This window comes from Sodiomyces alcalophilus (assembly GCF_042370955.1).
Source record: "Sodiomyces alcalophilus JCM 7366 unplaced genomic scaffold ACRALscaffold_5, whole genome shotgun sequence".
Lineage (NCBI taxonomy): Eukaryota > Fungi > Ascomycota > Sordariomycetes > Glomerellales > Plectosphaerellaceae > Sodiomyces > Sodiomyces alcalophilus.
In genome coordinates this window covers 327,721-350,179 of record NW_027263536.1, presented here as the reverse complement: position 1 = coordinate 350,179, position 22,459 = coordinate 327,721, and the positions used below count along the sequence as shown (strand labels likewise).

General features: G+C 55.5%; 10 protein-coding genes across 10 annotated transcripts; 5 read left to right on the top strand and 5 right to left on the bottom strand.

The window, feature by feature from the left end:
* Window positions 1-98: 98 nt before the first annotated feature.
* Window positions 99-2,130, bottom strand: ACRALDRAFT_1077080 (glycosyltransferase family 21 protein). Its single transcript, XM_071018591.1, has 2 exons — window positions 1,816-2,130; window positions 99-1,766 (listed from the first exon to the last, which is right to left on the bottom strand). Exons 1-2 carry the CDS (start codon window positions 1,911-1,913, stop codon window positions 242-244), a joined length of 1,623 nt encoding a protein of 540 aa, XP_070873885.1. The 5' UTR covers window positions 1,914-2,130; the 3' UTR covers window positions 99-241.
* A 257-nt stretch (window positions 2,131-2,387) lies between these two features.
* Window positions 2,388-4,523, top strand: ACRALDRAFT_1064641 (uncharacterized protein; the record flags this gene model as incomplete). The annotated part of the gene is made up of 2 exons (XM_071017013.1): window positions 2,388-2,528; window positions 2,753-4,523. A coding segment is annotated over exon 2 (1,568 nt), but the record flags the coding sequence as incomplete, so codon positions are not given.
* Window positions 4,524-4,909: 386 nt separating this feature from the next.
* ACRALDRAFT_2042706 (uncharacterized protein) lies at window positions 4,910-6,442 on the top strand (the record flags this gene model as incomplete). The annotated part of the gene is made up of 1 exon (XM_071021277.1): window positions 4,910-6,442. The coding sequence occupies one exon, from the start codon at window positions 4,910-4,912 to the stop codon at window positions 6,440-6,442; it is 1,533 nt and encodes a 510-aa protein (XP_070873883.1).
* Window positions 6,443-6,902: 460 nt separating this feature from the next.
* On the bottom strand, window positions 6,903-8,304 carry ACRALDRAFT_1071492 (uncharacterized protein; the record flags this gene model as incomplete). The annotated part of the gene is made up of 2 exons (XM_071017870.1): window positions 6,903-7,424; window positions 7,501-8,304. 2 exons carry the CDS (start codon window positions 8,302-8,304, stop codon window positions 6,903-6,905), a joined length of 1,326 nt encoding a protein of 441 aa, XP_070873882.1.
* Window positions 8,305-8,661: 357 nt separating this feature from the next.
* On the bottom strand, window positions 8,662-11,221 carry ACRALDRAFT_1051357 (uncharacterized protein). Its single transcript, XM_071015688.1, has 3 exons — window positions 10,885-11,221; window positions 9,110-10,825; window positions 8,662-9,038 (listed from the first exon to the last, which is right to left on the bottom strand). Exons 1-3 carry the CDS (start codon window positions 11,110-11,112, stop codon window positions 8,745-8,747), a joined length of 2,238 nt encoding a protein of 745 aa, XP_070873881.1. The 5' UTR covers window positions 11,113-11,221; the 3' UTR covers window positions 8,662-8,744.
* A 1,248-nt stretch (window positions 11,222-12,469) lies between these two features.
* ACRALDRAFT_1077077 (uncharacterized protein) lies at window positions 12,470-13,032 on the top strand. Its single transcript, XM_071018590.1, has 2 exons — window positions 12,470-12,867; window positions 12,922-13,032. The coding sequence occupies exon 1, from the start codon at window positions 12,514-12,516 to the stop codon at window positions 12,811-12,813; it is 300 nt and encodes a 99-aa protein (XP_070873880.1). The 5' UTR covers window positions 12,470-12,513; the 3' UTR covers window positions 12,814-12,867; window positions 12,922-13,032.
* Window positions 12,959-13,926, top strand: ACRALDRAFT_2107051 (uncharacterized protein; the record flags this gene model as incomplete). Its single annotated transcript, XM_071023320.1, has 3 exons — window positions 12,959-13,034; window positions 13,241-13,327; window positions 13,418-13,926. Coding segments are annotated over 3 exons (672 nt in total), but the record flags the coding sequence as incomplete, so codon positions are not given.
* Window positions 13,927-14,197: 271 nt separating this feature from the next.
* ACRALDRAFT_2028108 (uncharacterized protein) lies at window positions 14,198-14,925 on the top strand (the record flags this gene model as incomplete). Its single annotated transcript, XM_071020513.1, has 2 exons — window positions 14,198-14,393; window positions 14,534-14,925. The coding sequence occupies 2 exons, from the start codon at window positions 14,198-14,200 to the stop codon at window positions 14,923-14,925; spliced, it is 588 nt and encodes a 195-aa protein (XP_070873878.1).
* Window positions 14,926-15,367: 442 nt separating this feature from the next.
* Window positions 15,368-18,339, bottom strand: ACRALDRAFT_2028107 (uncharacterized protein; the record flags this gene model as incomplete). Its single annotated transcript, XM_071020512.1, has 2 exons — window positions 15,368-18,057; window positions 18,138-18,339. 2 exons carry the CDS (start codon window positions 18,337-18,339, stop codon window positions 15,368-15,370), a joined length of 2,892 nt encoding a protein of 963 aa, XP_070873877.1.
* Window positions 18,340-19,564: 1,225 nt separating this feature from the next.
* ACRALDRAFT_211552 (uncharacterized protein) lies at window positions 19,565-19,898 on the bottom strand (the record flags this gene model as incomplete). The annotated part of the gene is made up of 3 exons (XM_071023728.1): window positions 19,565-19,611; window positions 19,682-19,782; window positions 19,852-19,898. 3 exons carry the CDS (start codon window positions 19,896-19,898, stop codon window positions 19,565-19,567), a joined length of 195 nt encoding a protein of 64 aa, XP_070873876.1.
* Between the last annotated feature and the right edge of the window lie 2,561 nt (window positions 19,899-22,459).

Genomic DNA, 22,459 nt, shown 5'->3' with positions numbered 1-22,459 from the left:
CCATGTTCTGCCCCTTATCGTCGAGCCAGGCACCAGAAATGTCACGGTACCAGATGGACAAGTTGCGAAGTATCTGTACTTCTGATTCAATATGATGAAATTATGAGGTGCCTCTAGTGAGTCCTTTATTATTATTTAGGTATTTAAAATAGAAAACCGCACCCCTTACTCCTATAGGTACCTGCGATCATGTCGACATCTACATGTGGTTCGTTCGTTCGTAGCACTACCTCTGGCATAATCAATCTTGTCGATTTTTGCTCCTCGACCGACCCCCATTAGGCGATTGCACCCCCCTACGCCCGCCCGCATCACTACAAGCCCCGCCATACTCGACAACGCTCATATCCATGCGCACAAAAAACTTCTTCCCCCTCCAGTTCACCGTGGCGCCCAAAAGAACGGCCCAGGTCCATATGGGCAACGCGAGCACCTCTCTCCCCACCCACGCGGGAAGCCACTCGACGAGGAATGACCTCCTCAACGACCCCCCGCGATTCGAAGTACCCCTGGCGAACCGCGGCGTCCTCTCATCCACCTCGGTGCTGTGGCCGGCGTGGAGACGTCGAAAGGTGAACCAATCGCCCATCATCCACAGCGCCACGGTAGCGACCCAAAACCATCTCATGGCGGCCCAGGTCTGCGGGACCCCGACCGTCTCGTGGCACCAGGGGATGGTAGTCGCGGCGAAGGAGAAGTAGGCGCAGCAGAGCAGCGACTCGACGCCCGGCTCGACCAGGGTGGCGGCGATGACGGTCCACTTCCTCGCGCGGAGCCACCGCACCCTGCGCCCGATGTATGCCATGACCGACATGCCGGCGGTGGGTTGGACGGCGAGGTCGCCAAACACGAGGCCGTGGTTCTTCATGCCGTGCAGCTTGGACCGGAAGAGCAGGTCGCCGATCAAGTGGTCCTCGCAGATGTAGTTGGAGAAGTAGTCGATGCCCGTCGGGTGGGATTTGCCGGTGGGCAGGGCCGGGTTCTGTGCGGGGTCGGTGAGGGTGTCGAGGTGGGATTTGCGGAACATGTTGGATTTCCCGACGATGCACGGCGCGATGCCCACCGTGTTGATGGCGCTGTAGAACTTGGCGTGCGTTGTCGCCATGAACATTTCGTCTAGCCTGCCGCCGCCATGGTCTTGGATCCGCGCCGCCAGGGTGGGTGTCGGCAGCTCGGTGGATGATGGGGGCGGGGGTGATAGTAAGGTCTCGTTCTCGGTCTCGTTCTGCCTCGAGCAATCCCACAACGATGCCGTGTCGACGACAAGAGGCAGCATGTGGACAAACTTGTACGGTTTCGCCTTTTTCCCGTCATGTCGCAGACCCAGGAGCTTGTCGACCATCCGACCCGCCGTGCCCTTGCCGACCCAGACATTACAGTCGATCATCCAGATGATATCGCCCTTGGCCTCACGGTACGCGCGACTGATATTCCGAATCTTCGGGTTGGGCCCGAGATTGTCGACGTGACCCGCGCTTCCATGGAGCAACGGGTCGTCCTCCTCGACGAAGACGCGGGCGTCGAAACCGGAAAAGTCTTGCACCAGCTTGACCAAGACGGGATAGGCCGGGTCGGTCTTTTCCGCGACGCAAAGGTAAACCGTCAGCTTGTCGCGCGGATAGTCCAGTTGAAACGTGGAGGCGAGGCAGCTGTATAGTTCGGGTTCGAGGCCCTTGACAGGCCGGATGATGGTGACATGGGGGATTTGGTCTTTCGGCAGGGACGGAGCGACGGGGGGTCGGGGCCGGTACGAGCAGGAAGCGAAGCTTGGCAGAATGTCAGCACGCGGCGACGACGCGGGGACGAGCAACCCACATTCGACTAATCCCGACGGCCTGGACGAGGAAGACGAAGAAGCTCCAGATGGCGCAGATGTAGGCGGCGGCTTCGACGAGAAGCGACGTGTCGGGCATGATCGCCTTCTATCCAAGAGAGTCGCTATGCTTATGTATGGCTGGGGAAAAGTCTAAAGGCGCGGATGTGACGAAAGTGAGGAAACGCAGAACAAAACGCCATAGATGCAGCGATAGCAAACGCGTGACTGTTCGTTACATGGAAGACCGTAGCCAGACTCTCACCCCAGACCTCTCTCACCAGGGGGGATTAGGGGAAATAAGAGAGAGGAGGAGAGAAAGGGGAAAAGGGGTGAGAAGTCGACCGACACCGAGTTGGCGGCCAGAAGATGAACGGAATAAACGGAGCGGCGGTAATAACGAAGGGATGCATCGTGAGATTGGTGATTACAAAGGATCGGCCCTGGCACGTGCGTCAGTGGAGAAGAGCTGGCTGAGTAAGCCACTGTAGTATTGCCGAAATTTAGCCACAGATTCTCCTAAAAAGAAAATTCAGAGGACCGAAATTCTCACTTTCCCCTCCCTCCACACAAGCTCCAATAGAGCTTCTTGCATCTCAATGGCCGCGAAACGGCCTCCTTGAATCCTCGGCACCGAGCTATTGGATTAACGTAGCTCTACATGTGTGCTTTCTCTTGACTCGTCCAAGAAGCAGTGGACGAGTGTCTTTCATATGTGAGTATTCAATTTCTTTCGTCTTGGAGCAGAGCGTCAGTCGAGTCGTTCCTCGACCTGCGTCTGCCTCGTTTGCTATGATGACACCATTTCATTGTGCTTAAAGGTCTTCATTGCCCTTGATGAATGCTACAATATAGACTACAACGGTATCTGATGCAAACTGTTTCAATTATTATTTGTTTCTTCAATCTCACCGGGCGTTGGACTAATTGCCCCAATAGAATACAATGAAGTGAATGATCATGGAAGTGCCATCCTCAACATCAATGCCTCCCCCTGATGGGGGAACCGCCTCGACCTCCCCGGCCAGTCAATCGCCCAAGGCGGGCCAGCCCAGAGCACCACCACTGCATGAGCTCTACGCGCTTCCAGCGCCCATCCGAACCTTTCCCCTTCCCACATTCTACCCCAATAACCTCTTGTCTCTGTTCTACCTTGTCTGGGCATGGACACGGCAAGTCCTCTCCCCACCGCCCGCGGAACCGTCCGTTGTCTGGGAAGGCGTCTGGTCTCCCGCGTCCGGTTCCGTCCATGTGTCCGATGAAAAGGCCATGCGTGCGCTGTGGGAACAAGGCTTCTATGGCAAGGGAAACTTGAGTCGTAGCGAACCCAACTGGCTGAAGCGGGAAAAAGTCCGGCGCGGTCTGTTGCAAGCCCACGTGAGTGAAGAATTGACTGAGAGCCGGAGAGCCGAGAGGTTTCAGAAAAAGTGGGAGCGCGCCAGGGCCGAGCAGGAGGCCATCCGCCAGATACGGATACAAGAGGCCCGCGACGCCCTCTTGGCAAACCTCAAAGCCCAGGAAACGGCGTCTTCGTCGGAGTCTCTGTGGAAACCACCCGTCGGACCAGCAGAGTTGCTCTCGCTTCCCAACTCGTTGGCAGAACTAGAGCAGGCTGCCGACGTATCCTCCCTGGCAGAACTGGAGCAGCCTGCCGACGCGTCCCCGCCCAGACCTACTACTCCTGGGACACAGTCCCCCAATGGTACTACGTCAAGCAACACAACTGGCGAACAGACCCTGAAGCGCAAGAAAAGTGTCCGCTTTTCTCCCCGTGTCGAATCGACTACCTATCAACTACTTGACCCGCCAAGTCCGCACCACGCAGCCTTGAATGGTCGTGCGAAAGGTTCAGCGGCGGCCGATCTCCCACCCCTCGACCCACTGTCTATGCCTTCCATCTCGGCCGTCACTAGTAGTGCTCAGAAGGGAAAGGAGAAGGAGGTGGAAACAACTCCGCCCGTCTCCCCGCACGCAGAAGAGATCAAGAACCTGGAGCATCTGCAGCTCGTAGCGGAAGAAGCCTTCTTCCTCGTATTCGCACTCGGAGCCCTCAAGGTCCTGGACCCCGTCACCCGCGCGCCGATGGATGTGCCCACGCTGTTCCGGGTGTTCCGTCAAAACTCCAAGTTTCCGTCCCTGTCCCTGGACCAATTGCGACCGGATGACAATTTCCTGGTCCACTACGCCGTGTACCACCATTTCCGTTCCCTCGGATGGGTCCCTCGGCCCGGTATCAAGTTTGGCATGGACTGGATGCTGTATGCGCGCGGTCCCGTCTTCGACCACGCCGAGTTTGGCATCCGCGTCATGCCGTCCTACACGCATCCGTGGTGGAAGGAGAACGGGGGTAAGACGCCTTCCAAGTCGTGGCCGTGGCTCCACGCCATGGTCCGCGTCCTGGCGCACGTGCAGAAGAGCTTGGTGCTTGTATATGTCGACGTTCCCCCGCCGCCTGTGTTCGACGAAGCCATGTCGAAGGGGCCGGCGGAGGTGTTCAAGCTGTATAAGATTAGAGAGGTCATGGTCAAGCGATGGTCGGGCAACCGCAATAGGTAAAGGGTTTACTTGGTGTTCTTGGAGTTGGGCAATCTTAGGCTCGTGGTTTGTCAGTTGTTTAGCAGGATAGTCGCCATGAAGTAATGATACCAAGAGACATGTGAGGTCAAGTATTTGCAGTCCGTACCGTGTGCCTGGCACCCGTGATCTGAGGTACAATGACGAGACAAAACTGTCGAGCCGATGTACTTACCAGACCACGTTATAAGTTGTGTAGGTAGGTATATTGGCTCGACACTTGTGTCAAGTTCCTGTACCTACTTCGTACTGTACTGTTCCTAGAAGCAACGCGGCGTGGATAACGCGTCTAAGCGTAATTACCACCTAGTAACTCGCTCTCATTGGTCAATTCAACCTGGTACCTGATTACATAACCAGCCTTCTTTTTCCCGGCCTGCCTCGGCCTCTTTTTCTTGCTCTCTACGAGCTTGCGATCTCGTCCTCACACCTCCCTTTTTCACTCCTCAACGGCAGCCTATTCCATGCCGTCCTCCTAGTCTTTTAATACTTGACGCATTCCCTTTTGACACTTGCGGTAGAATGCGTACACGAATCCCCACCCTCGCCTTCAGGGCACGTCTGGCTCGCGGCCTCCAGGGCCACGCCGGCCGCTCTCCCCATTCTCCCCGCGTCGCACCCTTTCACACGACACCACACCGCCGTGACCAGGAGTGCTGGGTACCCTCCTCGACGCCCTGGACCGCCCACTACCGACGCGAAGGCCACCCGGAACTGGTCTTGCCAGCCGCCTGGCTCCGCGACAACTGCCCCCAGAGCAGGAGCCCGTCCTCGGGGAACAAGAGCTTCGCCACGGCCGAAATCCCACTCAACCTCCAAATCGAGTCGGTCCAGAAGACCAGCGAAGGAAACTGGGAAGTCAAGTGGCGCAACGACATCCCCCGCTTCGCCGAAAAGGGCCACGTCTCCGTCTTCACGCCGGAGCAGCTGGAGAAGCTCGTCTCCATGAGGTCTCCTTCGCACCAACTGCTCAACCATCCCACAGTGCTCCGGAGAGCTGACCATGCAGCCCCGCCGCTCTTCTGGGACAAAAATATCCTCCTCAACAGGGGCCTCCGCGAGATCGACTACAACGACTGGATGGAACGCGGCGACGAGTTCCAACGCTGCGTCGTCGAGCTGTCCCTCACCGGCCTCGTCTTCATCAAGAACGTCCCCCAGACCGAGCAAGCCGTCAGCGACATCGGCCTGCAGTTCGGCAGCCTCCAAGAGACCTTCTACGGACGCACCTGGGACGTCGTGTCCAAGCCGCAGGCCGAGAACGTGGCCTACACGAGCGAGTACCTCGGCCTGCACTCCGACATGCTCTACCTCAACGGCCCGCCCAAGCTGCAGTTCCTCCACTGCCTCAAGAACGACGCCACGGGCGGCGAGTCCCTCTTCTCCGACGCCGGGCGTGCCGCCAACCAACTCGTCCACTTCCGCCCCGCCGTCGCCTACCCGCTCATCAAGCACAAGATCGGCTTCCACTACGACGCCAACGGCTTCCGCTACACCCAGAACCGCCCCGTGCTCGGCTTCGACCCCTCGTCCACGTACCTGCGCTACAGAGACTTTGTCAAAGGCGCCCCCGCCGACCTGGGCCCCATCAGATCCGTCAACTGGTCGCCGCCGTTCCAGACGCCCTTCGCCATGCCCGCCGACAAGCTGTCCACCCAGCGGTTCCGGAGCTGGCAGATGGCCGCCGCCGCCTTCCAGAAGCTCCTCGAGGGCGAAGAGTACATGATCCGCCGCCGTCTGCAGCCCGGCGAGTGCGTCGTCTTTGATAACCGCCGCATCCTGCACGGCCGTACCGCTTTCGACCCGGCCTCGGGGCCCCGCCACCTGCGCGGCGCCTACGTCGGCGAGGACGAGTGGAGGAGCGCCTTCCATCATGTGCCCACCCACATTCTCGACGAAGTCAGGGAGCTACCCGAGCCGGCGCCGAGGTCGAGGGAGCAGTTTGCTGAGTACGTCAAGGCGCTCAAGGGGAAGCCGAGTGAGGGCGGGGCGATTGAGGAGGGGGCGCCGGAGGACAAGGCGCCTAAAACCCGCCGAAAACGCAGGGCGCGGTGAATACCCGGGACGAGATTTAAGGAGAATCCAATCTGTAAAGTAAAGTAGCGTTGTAACAAAAGAAGGGTTTCCAAGGGAATGAGAGCCATGTTACTGGGCGTTTCTTAACGGGATACTCAGCATGTCAGTCTAGTTTTAGGAAATGCGCCTGCTTCCTCATATCGTTTTTATTATCATGTTCCCTTCTTAATCGGTATCATCACGCAGTCAGACGAGCAGATTGCCCCGAGAAACCAGCCCACGTCGTCTATAAACCATAATAACCACGCAAACCAGCTCATCATATGATATAGAAGCCATACTAACCGCGCCAACGCCCAAGAAACCTCATAAAACCAGTCCCTACGTCTGGATCCACATCCTAAGCTCATGTTGTGTGGTATGCGAATATTGCTGCCGTCGAGTCCCTGTGGCGAGCTAGTGTCCGACCTATCGCCTCCCTTACGCCTCCTTACCCCCCTTAAGCCTCCCACTTCTTGACATTCACCCCCTCGGGAGGAACCGTCTCGACCTTCTTCTCCTTCACGTCGTCCCAGTTGGTGCTGAGACTGGTACCGTTGCTCTCGGTGAACGACTTGATCATGGCGCGCTTCTGCTCGTCCGTGGCGCCGGCGTAGAGCGTCTTGAAAAAGTCATTCACCTCTTCCTTGTCGTGGTCCACATCCTTCTCCTCCTCCGATACCAGCTTGTCCCAGTTCTTGGGGCCCTTGCGGGACGATGTCGGGTAGGCTGCCAGGCCGGTCGTCGAAGCGGCCGCTGCAGATCCGCCGGTGGGCGCGCCCGAGTCAGGGGTAGGTGCAGCACCGGAGGCCGTCGTGTTGTCCTCCCGGCGCAGAGTGGGCCATTTGATCGACTCGGCTTTGCGGAGGTTGAGCTCGACTTTGTTGGGGGTGACGGTGCATTTGGACTGGGCAGGGTCGACGTGGCCGTAGAGGAGAATGTCGTACCAGCCGTCGTGTCCCGGGATATGGGTTAGACGCACCTGTGAATCGAGTTAATCTGGATCCAGAGACGTGCCAACGAATGACGGGGAAAAAAAAGGAAAAGAAAAAAGTCACCTTGTCGCTCGTAATTTCATGCTGGAACAGATCCTTGGGCACACCCTTTGCAAACACCGAAATGGTAACGTTGGTGCTACTCTGGAAAAAATCGACCCGGACAGGCTTCGGTGCTTGCGGTGGCTGCGGCTTGCGTGCCTCCTCCTCGATATGCCTCTTCTCCGACACGGCCTGGCGCAGAAGCTCTTCCTCCTCGGCGTCGGGATCCTCGGGATCGACCTCGGGCGGTTCAAACTTGACGGTGACCTTGCGGCCCTCATCCTCGGGGCCGAGCTTATCCAGCCTCGCGATGGCCTGGGTGCGCAGGGTAGCGGCGGTATTCCAGATGGCGCCAAATTTATTCTCCGTCATGGCCGTCTGGCCCAGGGGCGTGGTAATCTCACGCACCCGCGCCAGCAGGGCGTCGCGGTCCGGTCGCCAGAATCCGTCCTTGAAGGCCTCGGGCCCGGCTTCCTCGGTGAAGATGGGGTCGCGGATGGGAACGCCCTCGGCGAGTTTCATGGCCCAGAAGGCGCAAATGTCGGCGTCGGCGCTGCGGCCGAGGCGAAACAGGGCAACGGCTCGGCGGTATTGGGACTCGGTCATGAGGGGCCGCGAGCCGCGGGATGAGGCCGAGCGGTAGGCGGCGTCTGCATCGCGGAGGGCGGCGGGGTACTTGCCTAGGCCGATGTGGCACTTGGAGCGGGCGACGAGCCAGGTTGGGGAGGAGGAGGACTTGAGAGCGTCGTTGAGTTTGGGGAGAGCGGCGGCAAAGTCTTTGGATTCGACTAGGGCGACGCCGCTTTGGCCAGCCGTGCTCGCCATGGTGCGGTTGTAGGGTGGATGCTGCGGAGCGAAGGGGTTTAGGGTGTTGGTTGATGATGGCTGTTCCGCTCGGACGTGATTATCTGGAACAAATGCGAGGTCCAGCCCAGTTGCAGATAACGGATTGTTGGTTTCGATGGAACAGGAAATGTTGCTTTTGTTGGTGGTTTGTTTGGGAAGAGAGAGAAGAGAGGCTTCTGGAAGCTATGGTGGGGCAAGAAGGCAGCTCCCACTATTCTGCCGGCCGTACGTCACCGCCTTCCCTTTTCGTCACCGCCTTCGGTGACACACCGAGCACTCGTCTTCACCGTATACTCACCTTCCCAGATGTATTACGAACTACGAACTGCCATTGGAATGCGTTCAACGCCAGACATTATCATTAATTATTATTTACTACATTTTTTTTCTTGATATTCTTGACAATCAGGAAGCCGCTCTTATTTGCTGATCAGCTCGTTTGGATACTTCCGCGCAAACATGCCCAGAGCCTTGATGGGAAACGTAAACTTGTAGTTGGGATACGTGATCATGCAGCTCTTGTTGAACACGCCCTCAATCGACTCGGAAAGCCATTCTCCGTTGGGCTGCTGCCTGCTGCTGATGAGCTGGATGCCCTTCTTGATCGGCTCGACGTGAGGGTAGTCGGCCTCCATCAGCGCGATGACCGCCCAAGCCGTCTGCACCACCAGCGAACCGCTCGGGTGTTCCACCCACTCCATCGTCTCGCATGCCTGTCAACTGTCAGCAATGTTTCTCTACAAGCTGAGCTAGGGAGAAAGGTACTGCGGGAAAGAAAGGATACCTTGTAGCTCTCCGACCAGCCACCGTCGGGCCGCTGCTTCGAAAGCAGATAATCGCACCCCTTCTTCGCATGCTCGCTCGTGTCGTACACATCGCCCATGTACGACAAACTCTCGAGCGCAAACATGGCCGCGTAGGTAAAGCAGACGCCCCAGTTGCCATACCACGCCCCGTTCTCCCACTGGTTCGTCTTGATCCAGTCGACCGCGCGCGTGACGAACCGCCGAATGTCATCGGCCCGGTACTCGGGCCAGTGCTTCTGGAAGATGGACAGCGTGGTCACGCACGCCGTGGTGCACTCTGGGTAATCGTACTCGACCATAATGTTGCCAAACACCTCGGCCGCGTTGAGCACCTCGAGCCACTTGCCGCCGCGCCGCCTCTCGTACGACCCCACCCCGCCCGTGTCGTCGTTCTGGTACGTCAGGATCGTGTCGACCGCGTCGAACACGCGCCGGTCGTCGAGCAGCTGCGGGTACCCCTCGGTCTTTTGCAGCAGAATCACCGACTTGAGCGCCTCGGAGATGCAGTCGCTGACGGCGTACCCCTGGTCCTTGTTGCTGAACGGCCACCCGCCCTTGCGCGGGTGCCGGTAGCACTTGTCCTGGTCCGCGCAGTTGTCGCGGATCTGCTGGCGGTCCAGGAACCCCAGCGCCTTGACGAGCATGGGCCGCCAGCGCTCGTCCTTTTCCAGCCCGGCCGCGACGGCCGCTTGGATCGTGAAGGCAGTGTCCCAGCACTGGACGCCGTTGGTGCCGTTGGCCAGCATGCCCTCGGCGTTCATCCAGAGGAACTCCTCCAGGCGTTCCGTGTGCCGCCGCACCGTATACGAGCCGGGCCCGTCGCGGATGTAGCACACGATGGTGTTCATCGGGTTGTTCACGGGCGCCAGGCAGGCAAAGTCGGTGTTGGCGTCCTCCATGTCGACGAGCTCGCTGGTCCAGGCCTCGGCCCACTCCTTGATCCAGTTGGCGCGCAGGTACGGGTCCCAGACGTTGACGAGGAACCAGTTGGCCGTGTTCAGGACCCACGTCTTGGGGTGGTAGTTGTCGGTGGGGGAAATGTCGTTGCGGTGGGCCTTCCAGTTGATCGAGGCCCAGGGCTGGGCGAAGAGCTCCTCGCGCAGCGCGCGGGTGAGGTCGGTCTCTTCGCAGCTCCATTTGCGCGAGGCGATGTACGACATGGGCAGGTAGACCTGGCGGATATGGGGCCACCACCGCCACGGCGCAAAGGGGGCCCAGTCGGGCACAAGCCAGAGCTCGGGCGGGACCGGGTTGACAATGTCCCACTTGGCGACACCGAGGACGGCGAGCCACCACTTGGCCCAGTGGGGGCTGTTGGTGGCGCCGCCCAGCTGGTGGAGGCGGGCGCGGGCCTTGATCATGACGGGGTGGTCGGGGTCGACGCCCAGGAGGCGCGCGGCGGTGTAGTTCATGGTGCAGCCGAAGACGGTGCTCTCGCCTTCGACGTGGAGGCCCCAGCCGCCGAGTTCGGGGTGGGCGCGGGCGAGGAGGTAGTTTTTCATCTCGGTGGCGACGGGAGACGAGATGGGCGTCTTGGTGACGTACCATGTGATGATGATGCCGGGAAGGACGAACATGGGGCCGCCGTACTCGCAGCCCCATTCGCCGGGTGGGAGCTGGAGTTTTTCGTAAAAGGTCATGCCGTTGCGGGCAACGTCGAGAGGACTCTTGGGGGCGGGGAGGTCGGGAAGATCCTGTTGGGGAATGGGTTTAGCTTCGCGATGGTCAAGACGATGAATGAAGGAAAACTCACCAGAGGCAGGCCGAGGTAGTACTTATCGGCATAGCTTTGGGGCCATTTCTTCGCCGCCTCTTCGTCTTCGAGATAGATCCAGCGATGGCGGCCATCTTGGTCGTCCATCCTCCACCTCGAAACATCCATCTTGTCTTCAACCTTGGGTCTCTTGGGCCATTCCTGCTGCGCAATAGCGTCGGCCACCCGCTTTCGGGAGAGAGCTGTGGACTCTCGGGACTCGGCCATGGTGTACGGTATGGGCGCCCGTTCAAGGCAGCGTAATTCGGGACGTGAGTTGATTATCTAGGTGCCAAAAGGCAAGTCGTCGAAGCCGCCGTAGTCGAATTACGGGGACAGGGAGAAAATCAGGGGCTGTCTAATTTGTGTAGCACGACCTGGGAGCTGTCGAGTTTCCGGTCGAGATCCCCACGCGATTGGCGTGTAACGGTGTATCCACTAAATTGCGGCACCTGTCCAGTCGTTAGCTTGACGCTGCGGAAAAACTAGTCCCCGTCGTAAAATGAAATTCCCATGTGAAACAAGGGAAATCACGTGACACGTATTTGGTTAGTCAGCGACCCCATAACTCACTTTGACGTGCACTTCGTACTTCGTACACTTCCAAGTCGTTCATCGTGCGCTTTGGTCCTCGCGTCGTCTCAATCTCTGTGTCGTCAATGGCTGGGCGCTCTATCGAAGCCAGTGTTCCGTATTGCCAGACACAGCGACCATCATTGTTGAGTGCTTCAGCCTTTCACGCGGACATCTACACGTCAACGCGCCGGAACGGTTATGGAGATGGCCGGCGGCAGCTATTTCCGAGTCAACTGATATTGTATTGGCACCTTTGAAACATCGAAATTATATGGCTTGCCTGACTCCAGAATGCCCCGGAGATCGGCGGATGACCGAGGCGCGGAGTCCAGTCTGTTCTGGCGCCTGACTGCCGCCCTCAACCTTGCTACGCGACAGGCTGCCAGCTTCACACCAGACTCGCTGGCGATATCTTGCTGGTCCTTGGATCCCGAAAGGCTTGAAGGTAGCCGCGCCGCTCAATGGAAATTAGCTTTGTGATAGGGGACAGGGTGTCTCTTGGGTGGCGACCGGCTGAGGATGAATCTGGAGGAGTTGTACACTCCTTCATACACTCCAGCCACTTGAGCACTTCTATGCCATGCTCTACTTCGACGCATTGCTCCCTGTCGGTACGGTTTTCTCGGGGGAACCGGATTAGTAGTCCTCGCCTGGCCACTTCTCGGCATGGTCTGTTTGGCTGCACCTTAGGCCATTCCCTGCGGCATAAGGGCATCCCTCAATTCTTCCCATTTGTCTACATGCCTACCTCTATGGGCAGCAGCATGGCTGACACTGAAGTGGCACTTGGCTATACGTGCTAACCAGTAATGTAGCTGTCCTGATTTCAACTGTGATAGGACTTGGATAGAGCACAGACGATGTTCAAGACCAGTCCATGGTCTATACATGTCACTTGGAGTACCTAGGTACGTAAATCGATCGGGGGACATGCTCCGGTACCAAGGTACCTAAGCCTGAATATTCTGTACCGTGCACTCTCACTGTGCGTGATCACCTTCCACCCCTCATTCAAACTTGGAAGAGTCACCCCTTCACCCTCCATCCAACACCATGTCCTCGACGGACACCATCCAGCTGGGCGAATCCCAGACCACCGACGGAAGACAGTTAGTCGTCATTTCCGTCATCGAAGACATTCTCAACCAAGTCGTGGACGACATCTCTCACGGCCGACAGCCGTCCATCCCCTACCGGTCTCGACCCAGAGGCACTCGTCCATCAACCTCGCGCACGGCCGTCCGCTTTCCCGGAAGATCGCAAGATGAAAGCGTCGCCTTTGGTTTGTTGACAAATCATGCCCTTATTAGCCCGGTGACTAACCTAAGAGTCTGGGATAGCCCGCGCCCTTGAGGCCCTTTGCTCGGCGAGGACTGCCTTGTTAGCCGGGACCTTGCTCACCAAACGGTGCGTTACATCCATGTGCCTCGCATGGCTGACACTAAATGGACGAAATCTTAGGAGTCTCTACTATGACAATGTCGACCTCTAGAAGAGTCAGGCTGTTGTGGACCGTGTGGTGGACGATTTGGCCTATACTCTAGGGTTTGGCCGGATGGACCTCAACATTGTACGTCATGCTGATCTCTGTGACGCGGCGTTCCGAAATCCTATTAACCTAGTTGCAGGTTGCTGCTGGAAAAGGACTAATCTCGGGGCCAATTGTGATCCACTTTCGTCACGAGTCTACGACTCTCAACGCATCCACGGGTTCCAATGTATGATGCCTCCTTCCAGCTCCCACGCAATGATACTAGAGCCTGACGAAAGGACAAGGGAGTTTTGATCCCGTCGTCCAGTGACGTGGGAAACCTCGAGCTTGGCACTACAAGATGGCTCCTCGTCATCGAGAAGGAAGCCGTCTATCGTCGCTTATCTGCCGTGAAATACTGGCGCAATTCAGCGGCAGGACCTGGGATATTGATGACGGTACGTATTGCATGGAGAGAAGAAGTAGAAGATCTGACAGAGACGGTCAGTACTTTGGCTTACAAATTCCAGGGCAAAGGATTCCCGGATCTAGTGACACGAGGGTTCCTTCACCTCGTCCAATCGACCAGGCCGCAACTGCCCATCTATTGCCTCGCGGACTTTGACCCGGATGGAATCGGGATTATGCGCTGCTACAAGCACGGGTCGCGCAGTCTAAGCCACGAAACCCATATCGACGCGCCTCGCTTGCGATGGCTTGGCTTCAAGAGCTCAGACGTGACTGTCGCCAGCGGATCATGTCGACCGTCCGTCACGGCCCCGATGTCCATTCGGGATAGGAGACGTGCGGAGAAACTTCTCTCCACGCTGGATGAGGAGAGTCACGATTGGGAGGAATTGGAATGTCGGCGAGAATTGCAAGTCATGATGTTTCTCGGCGTCAAGGCCGAGATCCAGGGGGTCGATGGAATGGGGGAAGTGGAGGATTGGCTGGATGCCAAGTTGGGATCGTGTGATGGACTCTGTATAGCTTGACTACTACACATTGCTCGTTTAGATTGCGCCGTGATTCCAAGGACTGTCGGTTCTGAAATATATCATCTCACTCCCAAGACGACTCGAGTACTGGCCCCTGAGAGTACAGTGTGGATAACTTTCCCTCCCATCGCACACTGTCTCCCCGCCCGACTAAAATTTCATCACCATTCTTCTCACTCACGCCGAGTTGCTTCTCATCGACCTACTCATAATACTACGCCCCTCCCATCTACCCTTACACCCCCGCTACGAAATCGCACCCGATACCATGGCGCCAACACTTTCAGAAGACGAAATCGACGACCTCATCTATTTCGCCCGCGCCGGCGACTTGGCCGACCTACAAGAATCCATCTCCACCCTGGCCGCGAGGGAATCCGTCTCGGCCGCCGAAATCCTCCTCGCCGCGCGGGACGAGGGCAAATCCAGTCCGCTTCACATGGCCGCCGGGAACGGGAACCTAGGTGCGTCCTTGTGCGGTCCTCAGTCGTCTGGCGTCTTACCGCCTCCCTCTCACATCCAGCCCATCTTACGCTCACCCTTCCTCATCCCACGCTTCCATCGCCGCCACTTCGCTCAACCCACAGAAGGCTAACCTCACCAGATATCGTCACCTCCCTCCTCTCTCACTTCTCCTCCACCCAAGACCAAAGGAAAACATTCCTCGACCTCCCCAACGAATACGGCAACACGGCCCTCCACTGGGCCAGCCTCCGAGGCCACCTCCCCGTCGTCAAGGTCCTGATGGAAGCCGGCGCCAACCCAGCCGCCGCGAACGACAAGGACCAGATCCCCCTCGACCTTGCCCTGTTCGAGGACCGCAAGGACATTGTCGACCACTTCATGGCCCTCTCTGGCGGGTTGGAGGGGGAGAATAGTCAGGAGGGGGGCCTGCAGCAGGCTGTGCAGGATGTTGAGGTTTCTGGTGAGGACGATGTGGGAGAGGAGGCGCAAGGGAAGGATGGGAAGGGTGGGGATGACGCGGGGCGGGCTTAAGAGGATTCATGATTCGTTAGTCTGAAGAGGCTCTGAGCTTCGTGTCATCTTTTGAGCGTGGGATACAAGGTGTACGACGGCGCTGGCATCTTCCGAGTCGACATAGAGGTATAGCGGAAGACGAAACTTGATGATCATGTCTGCACGATGGAAACGGAATGGAATATGGGATAGAACTGGAACAATCGCATGGCATGGGAAACGAGTGGAAACGGAGTAAAATGTCTTATGAAGGAGAATCCAAGACTCTATTGTCCACCATCACGCCAATTCTCAAAAAGATCAAGAAACAAATCCCGAGAGAGCACCAAGCATCCCGCCTTCATAGTGGGTATAAACATGCCCGCCCCGTCCTGAAGCCCATTCACCAAGCGCCGTAACCCATCCCATCCAAGGAAAAAGTACAAATAAAATAACGCACATGGCACCACAACCCCGGCCTTCACCCCGAACCGTGCCCCTCCACCAACAACTCCCGACAAACCTCCAACCGCTCACGCGCTTCCCGCAAAAGTTCGAAGTGCGTCCCCTCCAGACTCTCCCGCAACATCTGCAGCAGATCCGGCAGCCCGTCCCCCAGCGTCCGAGCCATCTCCACCGTCAGCTCCGGCAGCCGCGCCACCCGAGACAGGTACGTCACGGTCCGGACGTACGGCTCCCGCGAGGACGGAGCGCGGCCCTCCCCCCCATCCCCGCCGAGACCGTTACTTTGTCGGGGAGCCCGGCCCCCCAGTGCCAGGACGAAGGAGCAAATGGTCAACACGGCGTAGTACAGGACCCAAGGACGGTGTGGATCCGACTCGCTATGGCAGGAGTAGTATGCCTCGAGCTGCGGCGGCTGTAGCGCGGGACCGAAACCCCCGTTGGATCTGCTCCGGATCGAGTCGGGATCGGCGCCGGCGCCGACGACGAGAACCCGGTGCAGTAGCTTGAAGGCGTGCAGGACGGCGTGGCGAGTGAGGGCCGTGGTGGCCCAGCTTTTCATGCGTGTCACCGCGTTGGCGTAGTCGCGCGTCGACACTTTGCGCCCCACGAGTCGCTTCGCCCCCGTGTACACCTGGCAGTCGATAATGTTGACGTGGAGGCTAATGTGGGCTAGGTGGTACAGCACTGCCGCCGAGTGGATGGGCCCGTTTGCACTGCCGCTGGGGCCTCCCCCGTCGCCCGGGTCGCCGATCCCGATATCGGCGTCGAAACTGTCCTTCCACACGTCAAACGCCCGCAGCAGCGTCTTCCGCCATGTATCGTGCGCCGGGTTGCGGTGGCCGGTCCCGCCGAGCCACTTGACCTGGCTGTCGCGGTGGTTGAGGTGCCAGCCGACGCTGAGAAGGCCCGACATGATAATCATGCGGCCAAAGGCGTGCGTCTTGACCGGGTTGCAGTGGAGAGCCGTCTTGAGACCTTCCAGGAAGGAGATGCGCTTGATGCCGTACATGCGGTAGGTACTGTCGACGGCCCGGAAGTTTTCCGGGTTCGACGCCGTCCAAAGACCGTCGTCGCAGGGCAGCGGCAGCCGGATCTCGTCGGGGGACATGTCGGCAAGATGGTCGAACATGGCGGCATGAGTAATGTCCAGCATGAAGGCGGCAAAGACGACGCGCTGCATCGACTCGGTCTCGGCCCAGCGAACCCACCACGTTCGCGAGCCGGGCGCCCCGTCGTCACCGCCGCCACCGCCGGCCGCACCCTCGCTCGCCTGAGCCACTTGCTCCTCGGGCGGAGACTCGCTCCCAGTGCGACCGATGAGGGGGCTGCCGCGGCGCAAGAGGGTCAGGGTGGCGGTATGGTAAATGTGGGCGCGTTCGTGGAACTTGCGGGACGAGTAGAGCTTCTCGTAGAATTCCACGAGTACGAGGGCCTGGGCGACCCAGAGGGCGACGGGCGGGGAGGCGTCTTCGGCGGTGACAATCTCCCACCGGATGCTGGCGATGACCACATCGGCAAAGCCGCCGTACTCGGCCAGCATGCCGGTGCTATCGCGGGCACGTAGGGAGGCGCCGCCCAGCGCCATCATCACCATGAGCAAGAATATCGGGCACCGGCCGCAGGAGAAGGAGGGCCTATGCACGATGGGGAGACGCGGTGACACGGCCGACCAGAACTCGTGGAGGCAGCGGTGCAACATGTCGAGGCTCAAACCTGGCAGGTCACCCCCGCTCTCCCGGGCCATGTTGGCGATGGCCGGTTCGTACTGGGGTTGCTTGGCGCGGAAGATGCGGAACCAACGCAGGATTTCCTGACGGCGGTGGTCGCTGATCAGCTCGTCGCTCACGTCAAAATGGTGGGGCGAGATGGGTTCCTGCTGAGAATGGCTCCCAAGGCTCTCGTAGTCGTAGTGGATGTTGTTATTGAAAGTGGATTCCAGGCCGCCCTCGAGGAAAGGAACGCTGGCGACCGAGTTGAAGTCGTTGTAACCGGCCTGGGCATCGAAGAGCCAGACGGCGAAGTTCTCGGACAGTTGACCGTCGGGTGTGAAGCCAACGTGGTTGAAGGGTAGCATAGACGGAGGATCGGGCATGGGAGGAGCTGGCGGGTCGCTAGGATAGTATGAGGGTTTGGGGCGCATCATGTCGGCGGCCAGGTCGCCCATAACGGGCTGGCTCGGCCATGCGTGGGAGGGTGGCGGCTGAGGCATACGAGGAGGACCGTGGGTACGGCTGAGTTGGGGGGTATGCAGAGTCGTCGTCGGTGTGGGGTCCGTATTCGAGTCGGTGGTCAACAGGATGGCCGCGTCGTGCGGCCCGGCCGTCCTCGGAGCTGTGGTCGTGGCGGCATGGGATTGGTAGTGGGTCGGCCGATGAGGCGGCTGAGATTGGGAATATCGCGAGAGAGAAGAGCCTGCAGCGGTAGCCGGGGCAGGTAGGGTGGGGTGGGAGGCATTGGTCGTAGATGGAGGCGCCGTCGCAGGCGGACGCAAGTAAAGATGTGAAGACGTTATAGATGCGGCGGAGGCGTTCTCTGGGCTGGCGCTACTGCTTCCCTGCTGTATATGCGTAGTGGCAAAGCTCGGGGCGCGATTTCGCGGTACATAATTGGGCGAATGGCGCTTCTTGTGTCGGGCTAAAAGGTCGGCGCGGACGAATTTCTGTTCACAGCCGGAGATGTCGCACTTGAAGATCTCCTTGGGGGCATCTAGCGTTCCAGGTAAGAGGTCAGCGGCGGGTCAGGCTGCATGGGATCACAAACAACCAGGGCAGGCGACAAGAACGTACGGTTCAGCTGATGTCTCTGGAGATGCTCGGCGCGCGAATACACCTTGTAGCAACCCGCGTAGGTGCAACTAAACTTGCGGGGGGCACCCTTGCGACTGGCGCGACGGTAGGATGACGAGGGCCCGGCCGCCGAAGTAGAGGAAGCCTCTGAGCGATTATCAGATGGCGTCACGCCTCGACGCTGAGTTTGCTGGATCGTCATGGATGGCGGCTTAACCGCGCATCTCGTATTTTTGGCGGCCGGATTGGCTTATGCTCGTCGCGGACTTGACAGGAAAGGATGCAATACGTGGGGTAGCGATGCGTCGATAGTGCTGAAGAATGAAGATTTGAGCACAGCTAGGAAGGACCCGTTCAATTCGAGAGAGTTGTTTGAGTGGTTGGCGCTTCTGTTGGCGATCCTTGTCTGATCCCTGGGTGAAGAGGACGGACGATGACCTAGAACAGGGGTGAAGTGGGACGATTTCAATATATTAGCAAGCCGTACGTCCAGGCTATTCTAAATCATGTTAGGTATAACGAATAAGAAGGTATTCGAGGTCCGGTAAGTGGGTAGTGAGTGGGAGAACAATGGATGGGCAGTGGGAGTTGAGTGGGAGAGAAGGGAGCTGAGAAGGAGGGAGAAAGTTGAGGTTGGACGTTGACCTGGGCGAGGTCCCCGCACATTTGGCTGGAAGGTGCATTCAAACCGTACCTGCCAACGGGAGCAATTAAATGCGGGGTTTCTTAGGTGGAACGCCCCCCACTCGACGAGACAATAAAAGTCTCCGCTACGCAACCCTGCATATGCACTGTCCAAACTGACTGATTACACTGTAATTTCCAGCGGGCGTAGGGGCCAGCACAGTCTCTTCTCGGCCGTAAGATTACTGTGTAGTGGGGATGCATCATTTTGATTGGTGTGTTTCTGGAATGGAACGAACCCCCACGCCGCCCGTTTTTCGTTCTCCACAGTAAAATCTCTACGTGGGGGTACTAGCTCGACGTGTGAAGTACAATGTACAATGTACAATGTACAATGTACGGAGTACAGGTCCGGTCCGTTGCAGTGGGCATTCGGTCTTGTGCATTCTTCAGCATGGAACGGGAATACCTAATTCCCATTTCAAGTCTCGGGGAGTAACCACTTGGGAGTCGTGGATTGGAAAAAGGGAGGAAAGAGAGAGGGTGGACCCTGTCATTTAAGTCACGCCCTGTGAACCAGAGCGGTTGGTGCCTGTCGTTATACTACATGTGTAGGTGACAGAACAGATCCTAATGGCCTAATAGACCGAGGTGATTGTGACTTTACTATGGACTGCGTTGTATTTGCAAGCTATTGTCAAGGGGCAAGCTATTGTCAAGGGCCCCGAATGTCCGTCCATGCGGAGAAGTGGGTCCATTCGGTCCTTGTCCGGATTCCCGTCCGGGTGGGCCAGGCCGGGCCGTTAATCGCGGTCTTCGGGTCGGGTGCTGATGTGAGGAGAATTGCAGTCTTCATTTCACCAGACATCATGTTGACTGTATATAGATAGGTCAATTCTCCCGGCAGACATGCATGGCACCCCATCCTGTCGAGTCCTCGCTATATGATCCATCACGCGCTTGTTTGCTGTCTTCTGTCTCGTCCGGTAGCCACTTGCTCTTGTCGGGACCTTTTCTCTTACTCGGCGATTAGTATTGTTGGATATCTTTCCGTCGCAAGTTTTGCCTGTAAGACATCGCGTCGGGTCACAGAAACGAGCTCACGGTGTCATGGGTATAGGCTTGGGCAAAACCCATTTGAACCGCCGTTTGGGCGCCTAAACGAAAAAGTGGACCTAACCTATTAGGGCCCTGCCTGTTTAAACGGGCCCTAATTGGATCGAGGGGTTCTAGTAGGCCTGCCTAATAGAAGCCGGGGTCTTTACTGGGCGGCCTACGAAAGTCTTAGAGTTCTAATGGGTTGCCCCGCTCGGCCCTAGAGGAACCAGTAGTTCCTATTAGGTGCCTATTTAAGCCCCTGGGTTCTTCTAGGCGAGAGCGGGACTACCTATTAGGACTCTAAGACTTTCCTAGGCCGCCTAGTAGAGGTTCTGGGTTTAATTAGGCAGGCCTAAAGCGGATAATAGTGGGGCGGCCTAGTAAAGCCGCCGTATATAGGTATTAAGTACTGTATTAAGTACTATATCTAATAAGCTAAAAGAAGTAAAATATAAACTAGTATTAAATAAAGAGTAAAGCTTTATAAATAATACTTGTTAATAATAGTCCTGATTATAAAGAGAGGTAGTAAATATTAAAGAAATATAAAAGAAATCTAATAATAGTGTTAATTAAGGAAGGAATAATAGTAACCGTACCTACTTTTATTCCTGCCTTTATACTATTATTTTCTATAAGCTACCTAAATAAACCTCCTTTATTATATTTAATAGTATCTTCCTTTAAGTAAATAATAGTCTAAGAAGCTAATAACGTCTTTATTTTTTTTATTTTATAGCTAAATAAAGGTAATACTAACTTTATTTAGACTATTATTAACTTTTATAATATAATATTAATTTACGCCGCTATTATTACTACTATTACTACTATTATTATTACTACTATTATTATTATTATTATTAAAACCTACCACTATTATTACTACCGCTACTATACCACCGTAAATCTTTATTTAGAACCTACACGATTAGTATTTTACTAACTTATTATAGTCGCGCTAGCACTCGCCTTAAGGGTATACCTTATTTTCCGGCTAGTAAGGCTATTAGTGGAAGGGCGCCTAAGAAGGGCTTAGCTTATCGGGCTACTAGGAAGCAGCTAGTTATGGCCGTAAAGAAGAAGCGCCGTAATAAGCCCGGTAGTAAGTAAACTGACTTATTTACTAATTTAGTATATATACTAACTATACTATAGCCGTCGTATTATAGGAGATCCGTAGATATTAGAAGTTAGAGTAACTTCTAATTCCCTGTGCCCCCTTTATACGCCTAGTAAAGGAGATTTCGTAGGACTTTAGGCTATATATATGCTAATAGCGGGACGCTATCCTGGCGGTCTAAGAATTAGCCGAATAGTGGCTAATAATACTCTTTACTAGTAAGTCTAATAAATTAACGTAATAAGGAAATAGTGATTAATTAACTAATAATAACTAGTATCTTAAAAGGCGGTATTCTATACTAAGAGGGTTATTATTAAGGCCGAGGATATAGAGCACGTTAAGACTATTATGTAGATAGTTAACCCGACCCCTTTATTCGGCTAAGAAATACAGTACTTATTAAGTACTATATTTCTTACTAGTAGGGGGGGAGGGTTATTATAGAATAATATTATAATAAGCTAATATATCCCTAATATATTTTATATCCTTCTCCGTGACTATAATCCTATTTATATAAATCGCTGCTATTTAAGTATATTAGAATATCGTTATAAGCTAAGTCTCTACCGCTTTTTAAAGTGCCCTTATTACCGTTACGTATACTTATAGGTCTATCCTCTTACTCGTATCCTGGATTACTTCTTGGATAAGCCTTATAAAAGATAATCGGGGAATTAAAAGATCGAACTATCGCTAAGATTAATGTATCTTGATTAGACCTATACTCTATTTATTAGTAAGGAAATAAAAGAAGGAAAAAGAAAAATATACTCTTACTCCTAGGCCTACGCCGTATTATCTAAGAGGTGGCCCTTTTTACTTACTTTAGTATTTTTTTCGCCGTCTTTATTAGAGTCTTCCTTATAGTCTAACGGTTAACCCGCTTCTTTATTTATGTTTACGGATATTATTTTTACGGTATAAGCCTTTAAATAAGGGGCTTACCGGTCCCTGTTTATTTAGCGGTTTATACCCTTAACCGAGGGCGTAAAGATAGTGGATCCGACTAAGGAGTAGATCCGTCTAGCTATATAGACGACTCTCCCTCTCCTAATTATAACGGTTCTCTAGATTATAAGGACTCTTTTAACTATAGAGTGGGCGATTATATAGTGGATAATCGTTCCGGCTACGTAGGCTATAATACTAATAAAATAACTAATTATTTAGTATCGTAATACTAACCTACGGGGCGATTAAAGTTTAGAGGTAGAGGCGGTAATTTATATATAGAGGAATCTTTAGAAATAGTATTAGAACTAGGACTTAAAGTCTCTAAAGGGGGGGTTAACGGAGGGGAACTCGATTTAATTACTAGTGGTATTTTTATTTATATAAGGCCGCGTAGTTATTTATCTATACGTTATATAGTAGTAAGAGGGATATAGGAAGATATAAAAGCGAGATAAAAGAAAAGAAAAAGAGATAGATAAATAAAAGAAAGGGGAGATAGGTTATAGTAATATTAATT

Excerpts from the sequence above, each read along its gene's own strand:
- ACRALDRAFT_1077080 (XM_071018591.1), bottom strand. The coding sequence starts at position 1,913 with ATGCCCGACACGTCGCTTCTCGTCGAAGCCGCCGCCTACATCTGCGCC. Across the intron at positions 1,767-1,815 it reads GCCGTCGGGATTAGTCGAAT|CTTCGCTTCCTGCTCGTACC; the intron begins GTGGGTTGCTCG and ends CATTCTGCCAAG.
- ACRALDRAFT_1051357 (XM_071015688.1), bottom strand. The coding sequence starts at position 11,112 with ATGGCCGAGTCCCGAGAGTCCACAGCTCTCTCCCGAAAGCGGGTGGCC. Across the intron at positions 10,826-10,884 it reads ACTACCTCGGCCTGCCTCTG|GATCTTCCCGACCTCCCCGC; the intron begins GTGAGTTTTCCT and ends ATTCCCCAACAG. Across the intron at positions 9,039-9,109 it reads GCTGGTCGGAGAGCTACAAG|GCATGCGAGACGATGGAGTG; the intron begins GTATCCTTTCTT and ends GACAGTTGACAG.
- ACRALDRAFT_1077077 (XM_071018590.1), top strand. The coding sequence starts at position 12,514 with ATGTCCTCGACGGACACCATCCAGCTGGGCGAATCCCAGACCACCGAC.